This window comes from Camelina sativa, chromosome 20 (genome assembly GCF_000633955.1).
Source record: "Camelina sativa cultivar DH55 chromosome 20, Cs, whole genome shotgun sequence".
NCBI lineage: Eukaryota > Viridiplantae > Streptophyta > Magnoliopsida > Brassicales > Brassicaceae > Camelina > Camelina sativa.
Genome location: NC_025704.1, coordinates 8,615,017 through 8,639,246, shown reverse-complemented (window position 1 = coordinate 8,639,246; position 24,230 = coordinate 8,615,017). Strand labels below are relative to the sequence as shown.

The 24,230-nt window shown below is 35.6% G+C and overlaps 6 protein-coding genes across 6 annotated transcripts; 4 read left to right on the top strand and 2 right to left on the bottom strand.

Annotated features, from left to right (window-relative positions):
- On the top strand, nt 4,630-6,957 carry LOC104770076 (tRNA (guanine-N(7)-)-methyltransferase-like). The gene is made up of 8 exons (XM_010494425.2): nt 4,630-5,021; nt 5,176-5,232; nt 5,327-5,402; nt 5,817-5,896; nt 6,005-6,054; nt 6,152-6,236; nt 6,347-6,445; nt 6,546-6,957. The coding sequence occupies exons 1-8, from the start codon at nt 4,773-4,775 to the stop codon at nt 6,765-6,767; spliced, it is 918 nt and encodes a 305-aa protein (XP_010492727.1). The 5' UTR covers nt 4,630-4,772; the 3' UTR covers nt 6,768-6,957.
- LOC104770075 (glycine-rich protein A3-like) lies at nt 7,131-8,940 on the top strand. Its single transcript, XM_010494424.2, has 3 exons — nt 7,131-7,361; nt 7,883-8,196; nt 8,416-8,940. Exons 2-3 carry the CDS (start codon nt 7,926-7,928, stop codon nt 8,652-8,654), a joined length of 510 nt encoding a protein of 169 aa, XP_010492726.1. The 5' UTR covers nt 7,131-7,361; nt 7,883-7,925; the 3' UTR covers nt 8,655-8,940.
- On the top strand, nt 13,338-15,847 carry LOC109124561. The gene is made up of 3 exons (XM_010494421.2): nt 13,338-13,750; nt 14,264-14,938; nt 15,032-15,847. The coding sequence occupies exons 2-3, from the start codon at nt 14,334-14,336 to the stop codon at nt 15,723-15,725; spliced, it is 1,299 nt and encodes a 432-aa protein (XP_010492723.1). The 5' UTR covers nt 13,338-13,750; nt 14,264-14,333; the 3' UTR covers nt 15,726-15,847.
- On the bottom strand, nt 15,839-17,466 carry LOC104770073 (xylulose 5-phosphate/phosphate translocator, chloroplastic). Its single transcript, XM_010494422.2, has one exon. The coding sequence runs from the start codon at nt 17,265-17,267 to the stop codon at nt 16,005-16,007; it is 1,263 nt and encodes a 420-aa protein (XP_010492724.1). The 5' UTR covers nt 17,268-17,466; the 3' UTR covers nt 15,839-16,004.
- LOC104770071 (AUGMIN subunit 7) lies at nt 17,574-20,618 on the top strand. The gene is made up of 9 exons (XM_010494420.2): nt 17,574-17,838; nt 18,120-18,205; nt 18,357-18,418; nt 18,506-18,597; nt 18,745-18,870; nt 19,159-19,249; nt 19,605-19,712; nt 19,906-20,004; nt 20,199-20,618. Exons 1-9 carry the CDS (start codon nt 17,705-17,707, stop codon nt 20,388-20,390), a joined length of 990 nt encoding a protein of 329 aa, XP_010492722.1. The 5' UTR covers nt 17,574-17,704; the 3' UTR covers nt 20,391-20,618.
- On the bottom strand, nt 20,656-21,978 carry LOC104770070. Its single transcript, XM_010494419.2, has 5 exons — nt 21,774-21,978; nt 21,647-21,696; nt 21,225-21,330; nt 21,081-21,139; nt 20,656-20,904 (listed from the first exon to the last, which is right to left on the bottom strand). Exons 1-5 carry the CDS (start codon nt 21,864-21,866, stop codon nt 20,859-20,861), a joined length of 354 nt encoding a protein of 117 aa, XP_010492721.1. The 5' UTR covers nt 21,867-21,978; the 3' UTR covers nt 20,656-20,858.

Genomic DNA, 24,230 nt, shown 5'->3' with positions numbered 1-24,230 from the left:
TGGATATAATATGTGACCTGATAGACTAAGACAAGCATCCACGTTTAAAAATCCACATGAATTATGATCTGTTACTCTCCATAATATAATACATGTGGATACGAAAGCATGGATACTAAAATTAATACGACGAATGATCTTTGTCAAGGAAGTAAACTCAACGTAGGAAGTAGTTAATACTAAAGTTTCTGCCCTTCAAGGAAGTAAACTCTACAAACAACCGTTGTTATTGTCACATGATAGACTAATACAATCATCCACGTTTAAATATCCACATGAATTATGTTCTTTAACTCTCCACATTTGTAATATCCACATGGATTACAACATGTTTGTGTTTCTGCATAATATAATTCATGTGGAAACTAGAGCGTTGATACTAAAGTTAATGCGACGTATGATCTTTGTCAAGGAAGTAACTCAACGACGTATGATCTTTTTAATTGTAATCCACATAGTTAGTATCCAAGTGGACAGACTATTTTACTTTCAATTTCCCAACAAACCATACCAAGGTGGTTACTAACCTTTCTTCTCGATTACAATCCAATAGAGTACCCCAAAAAAATCCGTTAATGACTACCCAAAATAAAACCATATCCATTAAAACAAGATGGAATGGATACCTAATGTATTTTCTAAGATAGCAATCAAAGCAACAGTGTTCCAAATTACATCCACAAAAAACAGCAAATCTGGACACTTCCAATTGACTACTATCCGCCCCTAATCCGGTTAGCTTCACCCCAAGAATAACCCAAAAAACAGTGCTCTCCCACACTACCGACAAACTGTCTACCTTCATCCTCATGGCAACGGGTTCGAACAACTTGTTCGATTGTATCCCGTCTCTTTGCACCTACCACAACGATTCACTTTTGTTTTCCCGAGTCCATTACTCTGCAAACAACATAATATATCCAGAAAAACCTGGCACGTTACACAAATGTTTATGTGGATACCAACACTACATATTTAAAAAAGGATTTATCACATATTAAGCCCACTTACACGAAATTCACCAATAGAAGGAATCCTACTCTCTTTTGGACGCCCAGCGGGACGTCGCGCCTTAGGAGGGTATAAAACACGGTTCTTTATTTCAACAGGAACTTCAGCATCACAAATTTCAGGATTAATTATCCCTTCGTAAGTCCTTCTCCATGTTTCTGTCTTGTAACAGTCACCCACCAAAGTCCCATAAGGGATCCCTTGCGTATCAGCTGCTATCAATGCATGCCCGCATGGTATTTTCAGCCTATCGTACTGCTTACAAGAACACTGCTTCATATCAAGCAATACATGATGCTTACCATTCAATAAACCAACCACTTCATAACTCCAACTAGATAGACTGCCTACTTTGCTACCACGAACACCATCCACGTTCTTCTGCATCTGTTTATCTACCTCCGGCGTAGTCAACCCTCTATGCTTTTCAGCTTTCTTGCGCCTCGCACTAAACCACCTACTTAACATCGCACGAATGTACTTAAGTAGTTCAATAATATGACAGGATCTACCCTTGCAACCACCTACTTAACATCGCACGAATGTACTTAAGTAGTTCAATAATATGACAGGATCTACCCTTGCCTAACACATTGTTTAAAGACTCTGCAATGTTGGATGTCATCAAATTGTAACGGTTCCCTTGGAAATAAGCCCTACTCCAATGAGCTGCTCCAATTTTATCCAGGAAAGCAGCACATTTGACGTTTTTAGCTTTAATTTGTCTATAGATGTCTTGGTAACCAGTTACCTTATAGGCAAACGCTGCATTCGTCACAAGTTTTGCAAGTCCTTTACTATGAAACTTCGCATTAACATTCCGGGCTAGATGTACTATGCAAGCTCCATGATGTGACAAAGGAAACACCCTCTTCTTCGCGGTGTATATTGACGGGCACCTATCTGAAATTATGGTCAGGCTCTTACTATCAGCAACGATTCGTTCTAATTTCTCAAAAAACCAAGTCCATGAGTCTTCGTTCTCACTGTCCACAACAGCAAAAGCAAGCGGAAACACCAGGAAATTAGCATCTTGTCCACTCGCGGTCAAAAGAACTCCATTATACTTCCCATTCAAATGAGTCCCATCCACAACAATAACACGCCTAAGCTTCTTAAAACCTTCTATGGAAGCCCCAAAAGCCAAAAACATATACAAAAACCTTTCTCTACCATCTTCAACCACTTCAGTTTTAATATCGGTTATAGTACCAGGATTCGCTTCTTTTAAAACATGGAGATAACAGGGAAGATCCTCGTAAGACTCATCATCAGGACCAAATATTCCTTCCAAAGCCTTCCCCTTTGCCCTATGACATTTGCGGTAGGACGCATTGACCCTCAGTTCTTCTAATACCATCTGCTGGAGATCCAAAGGTGCCGGTCCCTTAGTAGGATCACTGAACTTCGATTTGTACACTGCTGCAATCACCTTCGAGGTCGCTTTCTTTAGGTAATTGGACCTAGTCTCTATTGGGCATGTGTGTTCTAGATTAGCTTTCCTGATCACATAGTACCCGGATTCTTTCATTTCACAAGCTAGTACCCTCCAGTCACACCTATCTCCAGAACAACTAACTACAAACGACTCTTTCTTGGTCGTCGTCTGCGTGAAGTGAAACCTGTTCTTGATGGCGTATATAGCTAAAGCTATCTGGCAATCCTCTTTATTTGCAAAAACCTTACCCTTATAGATACCTTTCCCATCATCCTCATAATCAAGATCCGGTATTTCAGAACTAACATAATCTGTGTCGTCAAACAGAGGAGGAATATCAAACTCCTCGTCATCTATATCTTCTAGCCTGCGACCATCCAGTGCAGTTGCAACTCCCTGACCACGACCACCTGACCACGTGGTTACATCAACATATTCGCCATCAACTACTCCAACCTGTTCCAGACCACCAGTTGTCCTCACTTTATTCTCCTCTTTTAAAGGAACAGCTCCGTTAACTAAGACAGTGTGATCAAAACAGGAGTTTGTGTTACACATAACCTCCACCACGTTCACCCGACCAAACTGATCGCCAATGAAATTCCCCCAAAACTCTTTATCATAGCTCCTTGGGCTCACAGCTACATCGGCTAAAACAGATTCTTCTTCTTCGTCTACATCTTCAAAACTATCTTCCAAACCGTCAATTTTTTCAACACAACCTAATTGTGTACTTGTCATCCCACGACCAACCCCATCTTCTACACCCTTACTGCCCTTCATCTTTCCCTCTATTTCTGCCAACTCAGCCATATATTCTTCATCAACCTGGCTTGTTTCAAAAGCAAATGGCTTCGAACCGGCTGTTGAGGCTTCCCCTAAAAACCCTTCTTCACTATCGATGTTACTAAGCCCAAACGAAGAACCCGAACTACGTCTTTTCCGACTTAGCTCTCCCCAATCGGAAACCTCAGCGTCGTTACCCATTCCTCTCTTCTTAACATCCTCAAATGTTACAAATAAATTCAACCCACAGTTCTGACTAAGCATCTGAATATAATACTGAAGTCCTAAATTCGTTGTCACAACCACCGGAGGCGTCCTCACCCCCGTCGTCAAATCCATAAACGTTGGTATGCAGTAACTCAGATTAGCCTTCTTCTCCACCAAACCGAATTCACCAACGACAGAAACTTCTAACTCTCCTAACGTTGTGGTCGAAGACAGTGGAACTACACGCGAGAGAAGTTTATTGTCAACTTTGAATCCCCAAACGCCGTCGTCAGAACAGCTCCAGCTACCGGATATTACCACACAGAAACTCGGATCTTCACCCTGCATTACAAATCAAAGAAAGATATCACACCCATCCACGAACATCAAACAAAGTTGCATTTATACGACCCTATCCACACAACATAAACCCTACCTGCGCAGCCATGTTTCGTTCACGGGGACACAAACCCTACATTCAACTTATGTCTCTTATCCACAAACAATCGACAAATCTAACAAGGTGAACACATCCAACGGTGGAGAACAAAGAGAGGTAAGTAAGGTAACTTTTAAGAAGAGAAAGAGAGGTAAATTGTTTGTAAGGGCAAAATTGTAAAAGTAAAGTGGACACATAAGGGAAAAACTTGGGAAAGTATAGGGAGAGTGGAAAGTGGGTGTGGGTGACACAACTCACACCCAAAGTGGGTGTGGGTGTCATTTTCCCATAAAAAAATAGGAAAATATAAAAAATAAGTACACGTAGACAAAAAAAAAAACTAAACAAAAGGTTTACCTTATTTATAACACTCGTCACACTTTCTTTTAAATTTAAGCTTATAATTTAATAATAAAAAAATATTCAAACTAAACCAAAAACATTCATTGACATATGATAACAACAACGTTATGCACATAGATGAATAAATAAAATTTAAGGTTAGAATGATGGAAAACAACAAAATATAGCCAAACTAATATGAAAGAAAATGTACAAAAAATCAACAACATGTAGAATATAATAATAAATAGAAAACCATAACAAAAAGTTTAATTGTATATGGGCTTATAGCCAGTGGGCCTGAGTGATGGAAGAATCGTTTCTGATGTATTAAAAAATAACCGTGTTCTCATTCTGATGTATTTACAGAAACACCCCATTTGTTTCAACGTTTGTCACATTAAGTACAAAACTCTTGAAATTGTACTTATCACACAGCTTTCTCCTCTTCCTCAGGCAGAAGAGAACACTGAAAAGAAAAGAAGACATTTTTATGGTCGAATCCAACAAAATCGAATCCTGCTTTTATCCTCCAAACAACAAAAAAAAATGGCTACTCTATATCAAGCTTGCTCTTCGTCTTCAAGTACACCATTGCTTTTGGCGAAAAGGGTGTTTTCTCTAGCTTCATCGCCGCATAGCTTCACGAACGGATACAAAATCCCTCGCCATTGTAGCAGCTTCAGAGCATTTAACTCTGCGTCTACCTCAGTTTGTATCAATTTAAAGGAACTGAGAAGCAATGAATTGGTGGACTTGGAGTATGCAGAGCTAAACCTCATGCATAAGATATCTGAAGTATGCTCCTTTCTTTTGCTTTATGTATTTGTTGTTCCAAGTTGAGAGCTTTTCATCTTCATTAGACTCTAGACTTCTACTAAGGACCTGGTTTGTCACTATCTCTAATTAGTTGGTAGGATTTGTTTTTTTCTCTCTCTGTGTTTGTTTTCAGGAAGTGGGGCATAAAAGAATCAGACAGCATGTTAATCCTCTCAGTTCCTCTTTCTCTGTAAGTTGATGATTTTGCGAAGTTTGTGACAGCTTTTTAACCTTGATATGTGAGAAAGCATATATGATTTACAAATGGTCTTTCTTTCTGATAGAAACCAGCTCCAGTTCCTGTTTGGGATGAAGTATATAAGGATCCATCACTTCCTCTGATGGTGGATATTGGAAGTGGTAACTTGTGAGCTTACTTGTGTTTTCTCTCAACTCAACTCTGTTTGTAGTCTTCTTCCTAAAGTTGATTTATGCTTCTTCTAGTTATGCGCTAAAGACGAATACGTAGGAGGGAAATATTAGTTTACCACCAATCCTGTTCTTTTAATTGATGAGTTACATTACAGACTAGTTCTCTTGGAAGCTTTTGGTTGCATAATTGGCATCTTTCCGTGGAATCTGAATTCGTTTTTGGACAGTCAAATAGCTCTCCTTTATATTCCTCCTGGTCATACACCTCTTTCATACTTGAAAATGTGTTCTCAACTTTAGAAAACCCAAAAATTTCCTTCCGTTCTTGCCTCTGTGCCTTATAAATGGTTTTTTGGATTTGGATTCATCTACTAATCCTGTGGTTACTTCCTTATAATTTAGGTAGTGGCAGATTTCTCCTATGGCTAGCTAATAAGAATGCTGGATCGACAAATTACTTGGGGCTGGAGATACGTCAGAAAGTAGGCATCGAGCTCCTCTGACAGTTTCAAATTCACTTGACTATTCATCTGCTTTAGCTAGTTGTAGTTTCGGTTACATTGGCCTAAACAAGTTCAATTTCTTTGCAGCTGGTCAAACGCGCCAACTTTTGGGTGGATGAGCTCGGACTTTCAAACGTGTAAGTTATTGCATTCAAACCTAGAGGAAGATCTTTAGAATACTTCTCTGTGTAATACTAACTTTCTTTGATGGATTCTTTTGGAATGGGTTTTCAGACACTTCATATTTGCAAACGCCATGGTTTCCTTTGAACAGCTTATAACGAGTTATCCTGGACCGTTGGAGATTGTCTCAATCTTGGTAAGTGAGAAAGCATCTGAGTAAGAGAATGTTTCCAGGATCTGTGTTGATGTGATAATGATGATGATGATCCAACTTGTTTGTATTGGGGGCGTGTTAAAAAAATGCAGTGTCCAGATCCTCATTTCAAGAAACGTCATCAAAAGAGACGTGTTGTCCAAAAGCCTTTGGTAAACTCCATTCTTCAAAACCTAAAACCCGGCGGAAAGGTAAAAAGCTTTCTTTACCCTCCAATGCCTACCAACAACATTACTGGTTATTTAAGGTTTTATGCTTACTATTTTTTGTGTGTGTTTTGGCTGTCAACAGATCTTTGTGCAATCAGATGTGTTGGATGTGGCTCAAGACATGAGAGATCAGTTGGACGAGGAATCAAGTGTTCTTCAACACATGGACGACACAGTTGAGACAGAGGAGGATGGTTGGCTAATGGATAACCCGATGGGTATACGAACGGAACGAGAGATCCACGCAGAATTCGTAGGTGCAAGAATCTACAGAAGACTTTACCAGAAACGTCAGCTTACATGATTCAGTTTTTTTTTTTCCAAACAACCAAAGGTCTCTCCCTCAATTTTGGTCGGTTTGAGTTCTTAGTAATGCTAACCGAATCGTTTAAAACCAAACCGTACCAGGACTTTTTTTAGTTGATTAAAAACAAGACATGTGACTTGTATTAAATGATAAAAATCTCTAATGGATTAGGTGTGTGTTAATTTGACTGGAATCAGATCCTTATCATAATATATTTTTCATTATCTAGAACTTATTCGTATGTATTTTATTAAAAATATACTACTACTATATTATTTGGTCAAGAAAAAAAAAACAATAAAAAGGACTAATGTTGAAAAATAGAGAGAAAAATCTTACTATTAAAAAATAAAAGGAAACGCGTGGCGTGGAAACTACGGCTCGATTAGCAGCGTCTCAGGCGTTTCCTCTGCTTCCACAAAACGCGCTAGTACATTTATATATATATATATGTGAAGCCGACGTCGTGATCTTTGGAAATTTACGAAATCGAATCAAGTCTCGTTTTTTCTTTCTGGGCTATATTGCTTGAAGACCGTCGCAGTATCGAATTCGCGGGAATCAGAGAAATTTAAAAAACCCTTAAGCTTGGTACGAACACACATCTTTAATCTTTTGTTTAGATTTATAATTTCTGGAGTTTTGTGTATTGGATAGCGATAGTTTGTTTAATCTTCTGATATGGGAATCTTTCAATTCTGTCTATGTTTGTTTGAGCTTACTAAATCTGAGATTTTTATAACCCTAGAAATCAGTGCTATAAAACCCTAGAATGTTTCAAGGAAAAAATTGATCCTTTTTGTTCGTATAGAGAAGGAATTGTATCTGTGGAAACAGAGAATTCGGATTTGCATTGTTGGTGAAAGTTTCTCAATTCTTAGTCAGAAGCATCTTTTGTGAATGGATTGTTTCGATCTGTAGACTAACAAGATGACTCTTTAATCTTTATATGTCTCTTGATACCTGTTCTCTTGAGTTTTTACTACCGTTAGCCTTAAATTTGGAGTAGACACACCAACTCTCACTTTGCCCCTTAGTATTATTGATCCTCACACAGAGTTATTATCTGTTTTCTTTCATAATCTAATGTCAATGTGTTTTCTTCTTTACAGTTTTGGTTACCCTTTACTCTGAAAAATCAAAGTGTGAAAAAAGATGGGAGACGATCATCGTAATGATCACAATGACAAAGGACTCTTCCACCACTTAGCAGGATTTGCAGGCGGGCATTACCCACCTCATCATGGTCACGGTTATGGTCATCATGGTCATGGTTATGGAGCTCCTTATTCATACCCGCCGCCTCCTCCTCCTCCTTCTTATGGCTATCCACCAGTTGCTTATCCTCCACACGGTGGTTACCCTCCTGCTGGTTATCCTCCTCACGGTTATCCATCTCACGGTTATCCCCATCCATCTCACTCTGGTACTTTCAGTCTCAACTTTTCATGCTTCCTCATACAAATATCTTTACATGTTGGTGACATATAGGTTTTTGATTGTTGTTCTACGTTTGCTTATATGTTTAGTGTTATTTCGTTTTCGCCAAATGATCCTGTAACCTTTACTTCTTTTGTAAACACGTAGCAAATGGCGTTTGAAAAAAGAGTCCTTTGACTTGATGTTGATCAAATTAATGTTACAGGACATCACCACGGAGGTCTAGGAGCTATAATAGCTGGTGGAGTGGCTGCAGCAGTTGGTGCTCACCATATGTCTCACCATGGACACTATGGTCACCACCACGGTCACGGCTATGGCTACGGGTATCATGGTCACGGTAAGTTCAAACACGGCAAGTTCAAGCACGGAAAATTCGGAAAACGCTGGAAACATGGCATGTTTGGGAAGCACAAGGGCAAATTCTTCAAGAAATGGAAGTGATCTCTTTCCAAGAGATTGATCCAAACTTCAAAGACATTATCATTACATAGCAATAAATATTAACAAGTCTATAAAATTACATATGTAGTAGTTATAACGAGCCTAGCTAGAGGTTAGAAAGTTGTGATCTTTCTTTCATTCTGGGTTTTGGTTTTATGAAGCTTTTTATTTTTGTTTTAACATTGGCATGTACAGTACAAAGGTGTCTCCTTTACTGAGATCCACTTGTTTGAAACCGATCGACTCTTTAATATTGATGTGGAATCTTCAATAAGCTTCTTGCCTTTTTTTCTGGAGTTGAAGTGTAATATGATTAAGACTTGTTTAGTGAATACTTATCCACTTTTGTTTATTGGGTTTCTTGGTTTGGTTTAAGGAATATATGAACCAAAAATTTTTTTTAAAAAAAGTAACTTGGATTTTTTGTATGTAAAGAGTATTAGATGCTTTTGAGTTTGTTGCCAACCTAGGAAAATTTACAGTGGAAAGACAAAAATGCCAAAAGAGTTAGAAAAGTTTGCAAAAGACAACATTATCTCTCCAACCTGTCACTAGCTAGTCTTTTTATTTTTAATTTTATCTACTAAATTTATATATTTATCAATGGTTGATCTGTATATATGCAATGTGATATTTGACGATCCTCTAATTAATCATATGATAATTGGATGTATACGACTAATTAAAATAAAATAAAGGATTAGGCGGGCACACAAACTTTGATTTGAACTGAGTTTGTGTTTGTTTAGACTCAAGACTGGTATATATTAGTTGTTGACTGAGGTCTTAATATACACATTGTTTTTTTCACTCATATGACCACAAACAGTTTGAATATATAATTTGATGATAACAACAACATGTCTCAACGTTTTGTGTGATGCTCTGATTTGAGATTTTAGGAATAACATGTGTTATTAAATATAAAAAGTAGAACATGACAAAAGATTGGTTTAACCATAATTTTGACCTTGTTCATTTATCCGAACTTTCATGGATGCTTGACAAATATATAAATGACAAGTTCTTGATTATTAAGAATTTTGGATCTGTAGTGAATAAATAAAATCAAACTACTTTAACAAATCCGGGAGATAAGAGTAGATGAATAAAAACTATTGTATTGATAATTGATAAACTTAGCTATGAACTCTTTACGACTTTATACGATTCCAAATTCGTTCAAGAACGGTCAGTAAAAAATAAGTAATCAAGACGACCAAACGGTATTAGATAGTGAAGTCGCTAATTGATTGTCATAATCAAGTGTCCAAATATTCTGAAATGGCAAGAGGATGGATGCAATCAAACTCTCTAAAGCAAAGAAAAGAAAGTAACATTTGATGCATACAAATGCATGTATAAAAAGAGTATCATGAAAAGAATGGTTTATAGATAAAGAAGAGAAGACAAAAAAAAAAAGGAAAGATAATTGACAATTTCGTAGACAAAATAAAACTTAATATTCATGGTTTTCACGTGTTTATCATCCTATTAATCGAACTCGAAATAGATTTTGCATGATGCATTTTTGTTTTGTTTTGTTTAACCGCTCTTAGATCTTAACTATGCAAAACCTCAACAACGCTAGCGTACCGCAGTCTATTAAAGGTTTCAACAAACGCGAACCACACAATCTATACTAATATAAACTCCGTAACATCATCTCGCATATAAATGTGTGTTCTCTCATGCTTATGCTTCTTTGGTGCGCTTACTCTTCAGCAATAACCACTACTCCTCTTTTATAACATCCACAAGATAACCAACAAATATCTCTTTGAGAATGTTACATGACTAGGGAAAAAAGACATTATCAAAATTCTAACGCATTTTTCTATTTTTTTCTTAATTAGAGGATTCTTTGTACTATTTTATTCCTTTGTAGTCCACAAATCTTTACATTTTTTTATTCCTCTTTTTCAGCTTGGTTGTATCCAAGATTTCCATTTTGCTTAAACGTTCCTTTTTTCTTGAAATCCACAATTAATTTGACTCAGAACAGTTTGAAACATCATTTATCCAGAGAATCTAGACATAACCATATATATTATATAGTTCTGATGCAAAAGAGAAAGAAGGCAAAAGAAGTTCTGAGATTGATGAAGTAAATGACAGTAAGAGAGGCACATGTCGAAGATGTCAGCCTCCTCGAAAACCCATCTCTATCCCTTTCCTCCTTTGCGGCTCTTTCTTTCTTAATTTTTATAATCCAATTCTTTGATTTTTATTTCAATCATCTTGTTTAGTGAAACTTGGATGTGTTATAATTTGGTACTAATCAAATCAAATTAATATGAACACTAGATATTAGTATAAACAAACTTAGCGATTCTATCTACATTTATAGTAGGTTTATGATTTATATAGTAAACGTAGTGCAAAATATTATTATCCATTTTACAATTTTTGTGGTGCATGTAAAACAATTCACTATAAATCTGGTTTGCGATTCTAAACTGATTTAAATAAATTTACAAGTTTCGATGGCCACGCTAGTAGACTACTAGTGCATCATTTCATCAAATATTCAAATACATGTAATTTAGAAAAGATAAAAAAAAAAAAACAAATAATTGTAGGTTGCATTCTTGAAAAATCAAATAAAATAAAGTGGACAGTTGGGATATGAAGTCAGGCTTATGTGTCTGAAAGTGATTAGATTTTTTCTTTGTTTCTTATTTTTGTATGTAAATATTGAATGGGAAAAGAAAAGGAGAAACATGGCTACAGCTGTATTCACGTACCCATCCATCCATCATCTACTTATATTCTTAATTTTTTTTTTTTTTTTCCATATTCTTATAAATAATAGTAATAGATAAACTCATAAACATTGTGTTTTGGTATTAAGCTGTTTCATTTGTTATTGACTTGTAGTTTTGCATTATTAGTAGTATCTCTTTTTTTCCCTCACCAAACACTATTAACCTACCTCCTAGTTCAATAATTCGACTGCGTTGAAGTTATTGTTGATACCATAAGTGATACCCATTTATTTAATACTAGATCATTATAGTTCCTCAACATGCTTTGAGGATGGGACTAATATTTTTTTAAAGTTAAAAAAAAAAACTAGGTAGAAAATATTGAATCATGTTGAACATAGACAAGAGATCTCCTTTTCATATACAGAGAATTTAAATATCTATTTAATTTTAAACTTCAAAATAATATTTATGAAATTTCATTTACATTTATAAAACTATCTCACAAGAATTCTGTTTTTTTTTTTTTAAAAATCTAAAAATATCTATAATATAAGAACCAAAAAAAACTAATATATGATGTGATAGAATTTGAGTGGACAGTTGTTTTAAAGCATTAATTTCCATAGCATGTTTGTTAGTACACATTTAAGAAACCATATCAGTTTTAAATAGATAAAATAAACTTTACCACTTGTTTTTCTTAATAAATCATAACTACTATCATATTTTTATATTAAAATTTTATACTCCCTCCGTTTCAAAATATAAGATATTTTGGAGAAGTTTGTTGTTTCATAATATATGATGTTTTCAAATTTCATTGCAACTTTTAGATTAGTTTAGTATTTTATATTATGCAGTATTGTTTCTGATTAGTTAAACTTGTTAAAAGTAAAAATTTCTTAATTTTAGCGTGCTTTGCTTAAAACATCATATATTTTGAAACAGAGGGAGTACTAATTAGTACCAAATAAAATTATTTTTAATAATATAAACTAAAATTTGATGTATGAACTCATCATATCTAATTTTTTTTCCATAGCATGTAAAAAGTATAAAGAAATTTGTTATACTTAATCCATTTTTTATTACTCGATAAGTTTTATTACTCTATATATGAGTTCATTATACAAAATTATCGAGTATAAATTACAGGCTGGTTTTGCAGAAAATGGTCAAAATGAAACATATTATATTTTTTTTGTTTCGAACCAATGAAAAAAAAATATATATTTGATATTTGTTTGTACGTTGACGTTAAAACTAGGGCTGGGCAAAATAACCGATAACCAAATAACCGACCGAAACCGAACCGAAAAAAACCAAACCGAACCGAATCGAAATTCTTCAAATACCCGAATGGTTAGTAAAAATCTATATCCAAACTAACCGAAACCGAACCGAACCGAACCGACAATTAAATGGTTAACCGAAATATCCGAAAACCTAGAAGATATCAAATATTATATACTTAATATTATGCAAAACTATAAAATAAACTTAAAATATAAATTATTTCTAGATTCAAAACAATTAAATATTTTAAATAATCAATATATGTAAATGTTATTATTTTGAATTTACAAAGTTAAATACTATTTTGTAAAATTGAATCCATATTTTTCCCTTTTTTGTATTTTTGTTATTGTATATTTGGTTAATTTTGGTTATATTCGGTTAGTTTTGGTTATATTTGGTTTATTTGGTTAATGTTAATATAATTTATGTTAGTTATGGTTATTTATTTAAATAACCAAACCGAAACCGAACCGAAAGAAACCGAACCGAACCGAACCGAAATTTCAAAAATATCCAAATGGTTACTATATTACTATATCCAAAATAACCGAAACCGAATACAACCGAACCGAAACCGAATGGTTAACCGAATGCCCAGGCCTAGTTAAAACTTAAAAAGGATAAAAAGAGGAGATAAATTGTAATATATAGGAGCAAAAATAGAAACCCCTTTATTTGCGTTTATATTCTCCCCGTCAATTTCGTTCTGAAGAATATCTCCATTTTTTTTCTTCGGGTATTTACAACATTTTTTACTTACACAGCAAAAACGAGAGAGAGAGAGAGAGGGAGATAGATAGAAGAGAGAAAAGGAAGAAGAAGAAGAAGAAAAGTTTCTCTCTTTGAAAACCAAAAAAAAAAACAAAACGAATCATAATAAACTTAAATCATCTCTCTTCTTTCTATGAATTTCATGTTTCTGTTCCCTCTCTCTTGATTCTTCTCTACCATTTCATCACTCACATTTTTTTTTTATATATATAAATTCTTCTGCTTTTGGTTTTACGAGAGGATTTTGAAAGGTTCTAACTTTTTCTTGGGATCTTATCATATTGTCTTGAAAATAATGCTTATGGGTTTAAACAGGTTTGTATTATTACAACTCTAATTTGCTTTCTTTTTCTCTTTGCTCATTTGTTGTAAAATCCTAATTCCATAAAGTTTGTTGCTTTTTTTTTCTGCTTGCTATTCATTATTTTGTTAAATTTTTAGCTCATTTCACTTGGATTTGATTCTCTCTCTGCTTCTTTGTTTCTTTTTACCTTGACTTCAATTGGTTATATATATAGCTTGAGCAGCTTCTATACAGCTTTAAGGTTTGTTTAATGTAATCAAGTTTGTCCTGTGCTGTTTGTTTACTCTAAAAGTAATTTAATTTCTTAGAACTTGCTGTAGCTAGAGAGTTTACTAATGGTAGAAGTCATGTGATCGTTGTTCTTTATAGGTTAGAGCTATGTGGGAAACTAGGAAAGATATTAAATTCTCTAGCTTAGTGGTTTTGTTATACTCAAAGCAAAAAAAGAGGGAAACTTTAATTTCAGTACAAGTGTTTTAACTTTGGTTTAATCTCTTTCGTCTTTGGTGGTGTTGGTTTGTTAGGTTGACTGATCATACCACAATGGATATGCATCCTCTGTGATCCAATGGGGGAGATTTTTCTGACATTTTAATGGATCCCCAAGCTTTTATTCGCCTTTCAGTAGGCTCTCTTGCCTTGAGAATTCCAAAGATCCTCTTAAACTCTTCTTCCTCAAGAACAGATGAGAAGAAGAGCTGTTCTTCCTATTGCTCTTGCGAAATAAAACTCCGAGGTTTTCCCGTTCAGACAACATCTGTCCCTTTGATGCCTTCCCTAGATGCAGCTCCTGACCATCAGGGAGTTTCCACAAGCTTTTATCTTGAAGAATCTGATTTAAGAGCTCTTCTGACCCCTGGATGTTTCTATACTCATGCTCACTTGGAAATATCGGTTTTCACTGGTAAAAAGAGTTCGAGTTGCGGGGTTGGTGCTAAAAGACAGCACCTTGGGATATTTAAGTTGGAGGTAGGTCCTCAATGGGGAGAAGGGAAACCAATGATTCTCTTCAATGGATGGATCGGTATCGGAAAGAACAAGCGGGATGGTGGCGCTCAGCTTCATTTGAGAGTGAAGCTTGATCCTGATCCTAGATATGTTTTCCAGTTCGAGGATGTTACTACCTTGAGCCCTCAGATAGTTCAGCTTCGTGGCTCTGTCAAGCAACCTATCTTCAGTTGCAAATTTAGCCGAGACAGGTGACCTTTTTGATTTTATTCATAGTTGCACACAAATCTTGTCTTCTTTGTGCTCTCTGTTTAGTAACTGATAGTAGCTATTGGTTCTTTCAGGGTGTCACAGGTGGATCCGTTGAATGGATACTGGTCAAGTTCAGGCGATGGAACTGAGCTCGAGAGTGAGAGACGTGAGAGAAAAGGATGGAAGGTGAAGATACATGATCTCTCTGGCTCTGCAGTTGCTGCTGCATTCATAACAACTCCTTTTGTCCCATCCACTGGCTGTGATTGGGTCGCCAAGTCAAACCCGGGTGCTTGGCTTGTAGTCAGACCTGACCCATCTCGACCAAACAGCTGGCAGCCATGGGGAAAGCTCGAAGCTTGGCGGGAACGTGGGATCAGAGACTCTGTGTGTTGCAGATTCCATCTTTTATCAAACGGGCTAGAAATTGGAGATGTTTTAATGTCTGAAATTCTCATCAGCGCTGAGAAAGGCGGGGAGTTTCTAATCGACACGGATAAACAGATGCTAACGGTTGCAGCTACCCCAATCCCAAGCCCGCAGAGTAGCGGTGACTTCTCAGGTCTGGGACAATGTGTCTCTGGAGGCGGGTTTGTAATGAGCTCAAGAGTGCAAGGGGAAGGAAAAAGCAGCAAGCCTGTGGTTCAGTTGGCTATGCGGCATGTAACTTGTGTGGAAGATGCAGCTATTTTCATGGCGCTTGCTGCAGCTGTTGATCTTAGCATTTTGGCTTGTAAACCTTTCAGGAGAACAAGCCGGAGAAGGTTCCGGCATTACTCCTGGTGAAAAGAAGGCAAACTCTCTTTTGTGTTTTTTTTTAGTGTACAGTTTTTGAATTGGACTCACAAAGTCTCACTGTATTAGGCAGAAACTGGCTTAAGATTAAGAAATTTAACTCCTTCTCAGAATCAGACCAACTTCAAATTAATGAAACTAAAGTAGATCAAAGTCTTTCAAGTAACAGAAATGAAGATTCTAGTCTCATAATAAGATTAAAAACACCAAAAACATAAAACAAAACTTGGAAAAGAATAAAACAAGCTCGAGGAAGCATTGGATTTGCCCTTAGTTCTTCTTATCACCTCCCACTTCAATCTTCTTCTTCTTCGCAGTAGCCTGAGAATACAAGAAGGTACCGAAAATAGCAATGGCTGATCCAAGAGCATTGAGAGGCCTAACAGGATTCCTAAACACCAAAACCGTAGAAACAATAACCACAACTCTCTTCATTGTATTCCCTACAGAGAAAGTCAAAGGACTGATCTCATCAAGCGCCTGATACGAAGACTGGTTGTACAAATGGTAGAAGACACCAGAGAGCAAAACCCAAAAGTAGAAGGTAGAAGGTTTCCCAACAGATGCAATGGCTTTATGGTAACCAGGAACCCAATGTGATCCTTCAACGAATATAGCCACAGGGAACAAGTAAAGCAGAGAGAGTATACTGATGCAACCGTATAGATTCAATCCATCAATCTCTTTAAAGCTCTGTAAACTTCGTTTAGAGTAAATGTTACGCAACACGAAACCAACGTTACTAATCATAGCTCCTGATAAACCACCTAAGTTGAAAGAGACTTCAGTGACTGCAGCTAAAGAACAACCCATAACAATCGGAAGAATCGATAACCACACAGCTATAGGATACGAATCACCGAGCAGAGACGAGAAGATAACAGAGAACACAGGCTCAGCTGATTTGATAACATGAGTGAAAGAAACAGCGACTTTGGAGAAAGAGACACAAGCTGAGATGTGTCCAACAGTGTGAAACAATGCAGGACCAAGGAGAGCAATGATGAAAGGCTTCGAGATCTTAGGGCAAGGGTAAAGCTTAAAAGACCATAAGATTAACATCCAAATAGAACCTGCGAAGAGCTGAAACGAAGCGAGAAGCCATGGATAAGGGAAGACATTGAGTGCCTTTTTGTTGAAGATGTTGAAGACGATGTTCTGAAAATACCAAAGACCGAACACGATCCCTAACTGAAGTGTTTTGGCCTTCTTCTCTTTCTTCTCTGCTTCGCCAAGATCGGATTTTTCGTAATCCCCGTCTGGATTTGAATCCGATGAGTTAGTTGCAGCGGCGGCGGCGATGGATCTAGGTTTCCTCGAGAACCCAGATGAGTGTTCGGGGTTGGTGAGTGAAACAGAAAGCAAGGGTTTTGAATCGGCGCGAATCGGAGAAAGCCCTAATGGGTATTTGTGATTGAAGGGTTTAGGGTTGGTGAAGGGAAGAGCAGAGAGACGGGTCGGTTGTTGACGGGTCCGGGTCTTGTGGAGGAGGAGACCCGGGTTTAGGGAAGGAGATAGATTTAGTGAGATCATTGCTGCTTAAGCAACAGAGCAACTCAGTAAAGCACGAACGCAGTAGAGAGAGAGAGAGAGAGAAAAGAAAAAAAGAGATAACTTTAGGTTAGAGAGCTGGTGGTGGGTCGTCGTCGGCTCTGGACCAAACGTCAGAGATCCGTTGGGAAGTACAAATTTTTTTTTTGAAAGCTCTGTTCTTGGAGTTTGTGTCTCCCCTTCCAAAATAGAGTACAAGTACACGTTTTTTAATTATTTTTTTGTTCCAATTTTTATGTTTTTGGTTTGTTTTTTTTTTTTGACCTTTTTACACGGTGGAGAGATGAGGAAGAGGCTAATATGGTAAATTAAGCTCCTTTTTGTTTTTTTTTGAGTTTGAGAGAAAGGAAGGAGAGGGAGACTGGTGTCAGATCTCGAGATTTTGAATCGGTGTTGAAGCCGTCGGCGGAGGAGGAAAAATGGCGGCGAAGCAGATGGAAGAGATACAGAAGAAGCTAGGGCTGCTAAATTACCCTAGGGCAAATGCTCCTGCTCAGTCTCTCCTCTTCGCCGGGATGGAACGTTACGCTCTTCTCGAATGGCTTTTTTTCAAGTATTTTTTCTCTTCTCCGAATTGATTATGCGTCTGTTTCCGATCATCTTGCCTGGGAAATTTTTAAAATTTTGAAGATCAATTGAACTATAACACATTTTTGTTGGTTTGGTTTTCACAGTGGGGAAGTTGACACTCTGTTTGATCAGTGTCAAAATGTAGAATTGGGTCTGCTTGAATTGCTTGATTAACCTGAAATTTAGGTTCTTTCTTTTGTAACCACAATGGAGATTTTATACGGGGTTTTAACTTAATTGTTCTTGTTTTGGCTATTCTTGTAGGTTATTAGGTGATAAATCTCCTTTCTCACAGCAAAATCTCCAAGGAGATGCTGGAGTTCGTGATGAAGAAACTGTTCGTATTCAGTGTAAGTGTTTCTCTGATCATATAGAATATGTTTCCATTACTGCTTGAGCTCCTATAGATAGTTCCATTGGTACTTTGCTACTTCTGGAAGAGCTTGTTTGAGTGATCATTATGTATTACTTTTGATGAGTAAAGTGATTTCTCGTTTTCAGATTTGGCAGAGATCGCAAAGTTTTTGGGGATTACACCAACTGTAGATATAGAAGCCATTCAAGTAAGCTTGTTTAACGGACAATCGAATCGTCTTTTATTTTGTAAATTTTCGAACTGTCAAGATGCAATAATAGTATCATTCCTTTAGGGACATGGAACCTATGAAGATCGGATGGAAATGCTTCGAAATATTGTTGATTTAGTGGAGGCAAGCCTCTTCTCAGATAATCCAGAATGGAGGTAGATATTTCACTTGTATCTGATATCATCCGCCAGTTTTTATCATTAGAGTAGAATTTTGTAGTCTGTTGTTATCTTCCTAATTCTCGTTTACATTATAGTTTGTTTTGTTCTTTGAGCATAACAATGATTTTGCTTATTCTTCAGTATTGATGAGCAGGTTGCCAAAGATATCCAGCTTATAGATGCTATTGCAGAGAGACAGTCTCTTATATTTTCTGAGGAATGCAAACTGTTCCCTGCTGATGTGCAGATCCAGTCGATATATCCATTGTAAGAACTAGTTTCTCCTGTTATCTCCAAGTTATTGCACCTTTTGTCGTTATTTAGTGATTGTGGGTAATGGACTTTTTCAAATGAATTGTAAATGTAAGCTTAGTTTTCCTCAACATATGAAACTTAGCCACTATGCTTCCAAATCTGGTCTTAGAGTTTTCCATTTGAGATCAAGCTTTTTAAGTTATACTATTATTGTACATGCAAACCTAGGTCCTTAGATTCTTGCTTCATGTTTCAGCAGATGTAGTGACATTATGTTCCTTAATGGAAGTTTCTTTGCAGACCAGATGTTTCAGAACTGGAGACAAAACTTTCAGAACAGGCCAAGATTCTCTCTAATCTTCAACAGAAAGTCGATGACTTGGCAGCAAAGGTGTGTTGTGCTTTGAGCCTTTGACTCTGAAGTAAAGAACTCACTGGACCAATTTGCTATTTCGTCAGACTTGAAATATTTCACCTAACTTATTGCTTATCGCACGTTTACCTGTAAACTGCATATACTAATTGCTTAACATATAGCTCATATTGTCTCTTTATAAGTAGCTTTTGGTTCTGAATGTAGCCAAGATTTGAACTTCATAGTCTAACTAATTTATACGTATATGCAAACTCAATTCCTACTACTTATTGACTTGTTGATATAAGGCCTCAATCTTGTTTTTTTTTAACAGCTAGGTCCAGATTGTTTTAATTAAAATTGTCTTTTTCTCCTTCATTTCTCCTTTCAGCATGCTTACAACCCAGATGAAGAATATACTGAAGTGGAATCTCAACTAAGGGCTCGTTTAGAATCGTTTCTTGAAACTGCTAGGGCGTTCAATACAATCTACACAAAGGTATTTCTTTTTCATTTAAACCCATAATTCTCTCCGTCTATCAACCTAAATCAGCTGGAAGCAAAATGTTTAACTTAAGCGTTTTTCTTGTAGACATGAAATGTGCTATTTCTCTCTATCTTTTGATCTGACTAGCTTTTCCAGAAACTGGAAAATAAGCCGTTGTATCCTTATTATGTTTGGATTTTTTCAGGAAATTCGTCCATGGACGCATATGATGGAAGTGCCTCAGCTTCATGGTTTTGGTCCTGCTGCAAACCGTTTACTGGAAGCATATAATATGCTTTTAAAGGTACCTAATTGTCTCCTTCTATCTTAATACTTGGAAGCTTATACTATGCTTGGTTGTATCGACTACATTGAGTAGCTCTCGGCGGATGTAACTTTAGTTGATACTGTGTTCAAGAGCCGGATCAAGTCCATATCAGTAGTTATACCTGGTTCTGATATGACGATAGAATGAAATGAGTTGTGTATTGTCAACAGTTCCTAGGAAACTTGAAGAACCTAAGAGACTCACATGCAGCACTTTCCATTGGATCATCGGGGACAGTAGCTGGAGAGCCTTCTTCTGTAACCAGAATCGTATCTGAGTGTGAAGCTGCATTGACTGTTCTCAATAGAGATCTTGGAATCCTCTCTGCTTCTATTGCTCGTGAGCAAGGCGAGCGTCTATAACTGTCACGAATTGACCACACTTGAAAAGGGGCTGCGGTAATTGCATCATTCAATCCTACTCCATGAATGTATTTGTTAGAAATCATTTTAGGCGTGTGTTTTGATCTCAAGAATTGTAACTCTTTTCAGCGCTTTTTTTTGGTTTCTGTGTTGCCAAACTTATTTAACCAAATCCATCATAAAAGTCAAATTCCTCATCGTTTCTGAATGTAAGTCTTATTTTTGATATGTTACAATGGTTTCTAAGATTTGATGGTTTTACCAATCATAAACGTAAACGTCTCATAAAAACAACCCTATACGCAAAAATTAACAATTGTACCAACTAACAATCAAAGCCTTATATGGCTTCATATGTGATAGAGCAGAATACTATTGATCTCAAGCTCAAGAGCTACGCTCAGCTTCTGGCAAAGGTAAAAGAAAAAGAAAAAAAAGTCTTAATTGAGAAACTCTTCTTTGATACAATCAAAAGCTGCCTCGGACACCTTCTAGGCTTTCCCCGATTGATGACCTACAAAATAACAGATCGATTTACAGATGTTTCATATCCTTTAAGAAAACTTTGCACATCACCGAACCAATCATTCATATTGTCCTCAGCTAATGAGAAATGAGAACCAGAATGATTGTCAAGTTTCCAAAAAGTGGTAGTAAAACCAAAAAGAGAATTCTTCGCTTTAAACTTACTTGTACATACAATACTTGTACTCTTGGCTTCTAATCAAATCTTTTTCCCCTTCTTCAAGCTGCAGAACAAAACAAAGACATTGCAAACAGAATCTACAGAAAACTCTAAATGATCATAATCATCATCGTTTTATAAAGCCTCACCGGATCACTCTCATAAATGAGTTCATAGCAAACAGGAGAAAGGCATCGCAGCGCACAATTCTCTTTTGCTATTGCAGATGATTTGCATTGCCACCCCCATAACCCACTGTTTATAATTCCACAACACAAAACACACACAAAAGTGAACAAAAAAAGAGCCAAGAATTTTCTTAACTAACTCACAAGTTTAGCCAAATTGTTCTACAATGAATCACAATACAACCAAGAATCAAGCTACAAACTTTCCCATTCTATAAGGATAGTAGTAACCAAAGAATCAATCTTAGGATAATACAGAGAACAAACAAGTTTTTGCAAAGCTGATGGTGTTCCCTATCAACCTAATCACATCAGTAGAATCAAGAAAATTTTCTCAACAGAAGCATTAAAAAAAGCAATTCGTTTTATATTTCTGAACTCACCTTTCTATATCAGCATAGCATTCGTTCTTCTTCTGCCTGATCTCTACATCCTACAAAATAAATTGATTCATTCCGCAAAATCAGCAACGGAGCTTAGAGATTTGAGTCGAGCACAGAAGATACTTACGGAGATAGGACGAGGAGATTTAGCCAAAACAGATGATAAGAAACAAAAGGAGAGTATTAGAAGAAGAAGACAACGACCTCCGGAAATTTCCATGGCTTCTTCTCCGATCGCTGTGGTGGTGGTGGTGGGGCTTACTAATCCCAGCTTTCGATTTAGAGAAGAAACGGTTTTTGAGAATTCTTGAGAAAACCGAACCGGTTTATTCCGGTATTATTGTATGGGCTTATATTGGGCCTATTTATTTATTTGGCCGACCTGACCAACACAGGTTAACGTGTTCACACTTTGTGGACGAATCTAATGGGAATGATGAAATGTGGTGGACAGATCAATCACTGCATAAGAAGACAAAGTTTAATGCCGACTTAAACTCAACTACTTCCTCGATGTGAGTAATCAGATTAGATTCTAGTCTATCTTTCAACCTCAATCTTTTCTTAAATGTAATTTTATTTGTTAATAATGGAATAGTGAGAGATGACAGTAACTTTGGACTCAAGTTGAAGCATTCAGAATCTTCTTTTCTTTTTTTCCTTAACCTCATGGTTTTATAATAGTAATGGATTGAGCTCTTTGGAATTCGTCGCCACGTGAGATAACTAATAATTAGAGATTGATTATTTACGCACTTATAGGATTCCTTGCTAAGTTACCAATTCCTACTGACCTTTTTACAAAGTTATCTTCTTTACATCACTTTAATTATTTGGTGTTAATGTTCACTCGAAAAAAAGATGTACAACATTTCAAATGCTCTAAAAACATACAAGGATATATCACTCTCTTTCTTGTACTCTGATTTTTTTTTTTTTTGTTATTTTGCCATATTATTTTTTCGTCGTATCCTCTTTTTAATAAAAGAAAAGTACACAACTTCAAATTAGTAAACCATATAATATTAATGTAGGTTATAACTAAGATTAATTATTTGATAGGTTATATAATTTAATTATTTGATAGGTTATATAGATATAAGATTATGATCTTCTTAAAAAGGATATTCTAAAGAATAAAATAAAATCTCAAAGAATATCTAACTAACCATATATATAGACAAAAAATCTCAGAAATCTATAACTTTTCCATATATTACAAGTGATTTCCGATTATACCTAAAAAATAAAATCTTACCTAACTTTATCAGAAAATTTTGACTGAGTAACGAGTCAAAATTTGAATATTTAAATTCATTTCATATATTTCTTTAGTTGAATTGTATACTTTTATATACTATAATAAACTTTTTTAATAATTTAATTTAGAATCATTAAAAATAGTTTAATTTGATATTATTAAGAATATCATAAATATATGGTAGATCAAAAAGTTAAAAATTATAAACACTCTAATTTGATTTGTTATAGCACGGATCAATAATATATCACTATAATATGAAAAAATTCAAGAAATATGATTTTTTTACTAGAGTACGGGTTAAAATTTTAAAAATATGATTTCTCGGATTAAATTTAAATTTGAAATAATGTTGTTTGGTAGGTTTTCTCGGTCACGATAATTTTGACAAAGATATGTTACATATTTGGTCCTAAAATTAATATGCGCTATACTATAGGTTAAATCATAGAATAACAATATATAATTTTAAATACTAGACAAATCAAATAAAATTAACAAACAAAAATTACTTTTTTAATCACATAACTTAATTTGCAGTATACCACGGGTCAAAATATAGATATAGTATAATATACCTTACAGAATATATGTTATTTTCATAAGTCATATTCAATATATGATTTCATGCCATAGTATTCCATCCAAAAAAAAAAAACCTTCCAAAACAAAGAAAATAATCACATATACGATGTTTTAAATAAAACTTACCAAATAAACAAAAATAACAAATTTAAACCCGTGCTCTAGCACGAATCATATTCTAGTTTTATATATTTGGTTAAAATATGAAGTGTTGGTTAACAATCCTTCCCAAAGAATAAAAAGTCAATTTTAAATTAAAACCATGGTAGAGACACTTACTTATCATTAAATACATTTCTTTTTAGCATTAAAATACTTAGATTTGGTTAACTAAGGGGGGTGTATTCAAATTGACATTTTAAGTGATTTGTGTGAAATTTACAAATTCTATATTATTCAATCATGGATTTTAAAAAGTCTATTAAAATCCACTGTTATTGAACTGATGATTTAAAAATCTACTTTAAAATCTATTAAAATCCCTTGTTATTGAACTGATGATTTAAAAATCTACTTTAAAATCTACTGTTATTCAAAATAGTTTTGTGGATTAGGATTTTAATAATTTTTAGGATTCTGGAGGATTCTAGAGGATTTGTTTAGTTAAAAATACAGAAATCCAAATCTCATGGTTTTAGGTGGGATTTGAAAGAATTTTACAGAAAATCATATAAACTTCCCTAAAATCTATCAAAATTCTAAATTTACTAAATCCCATCAAATTCTCCAAAATCATGG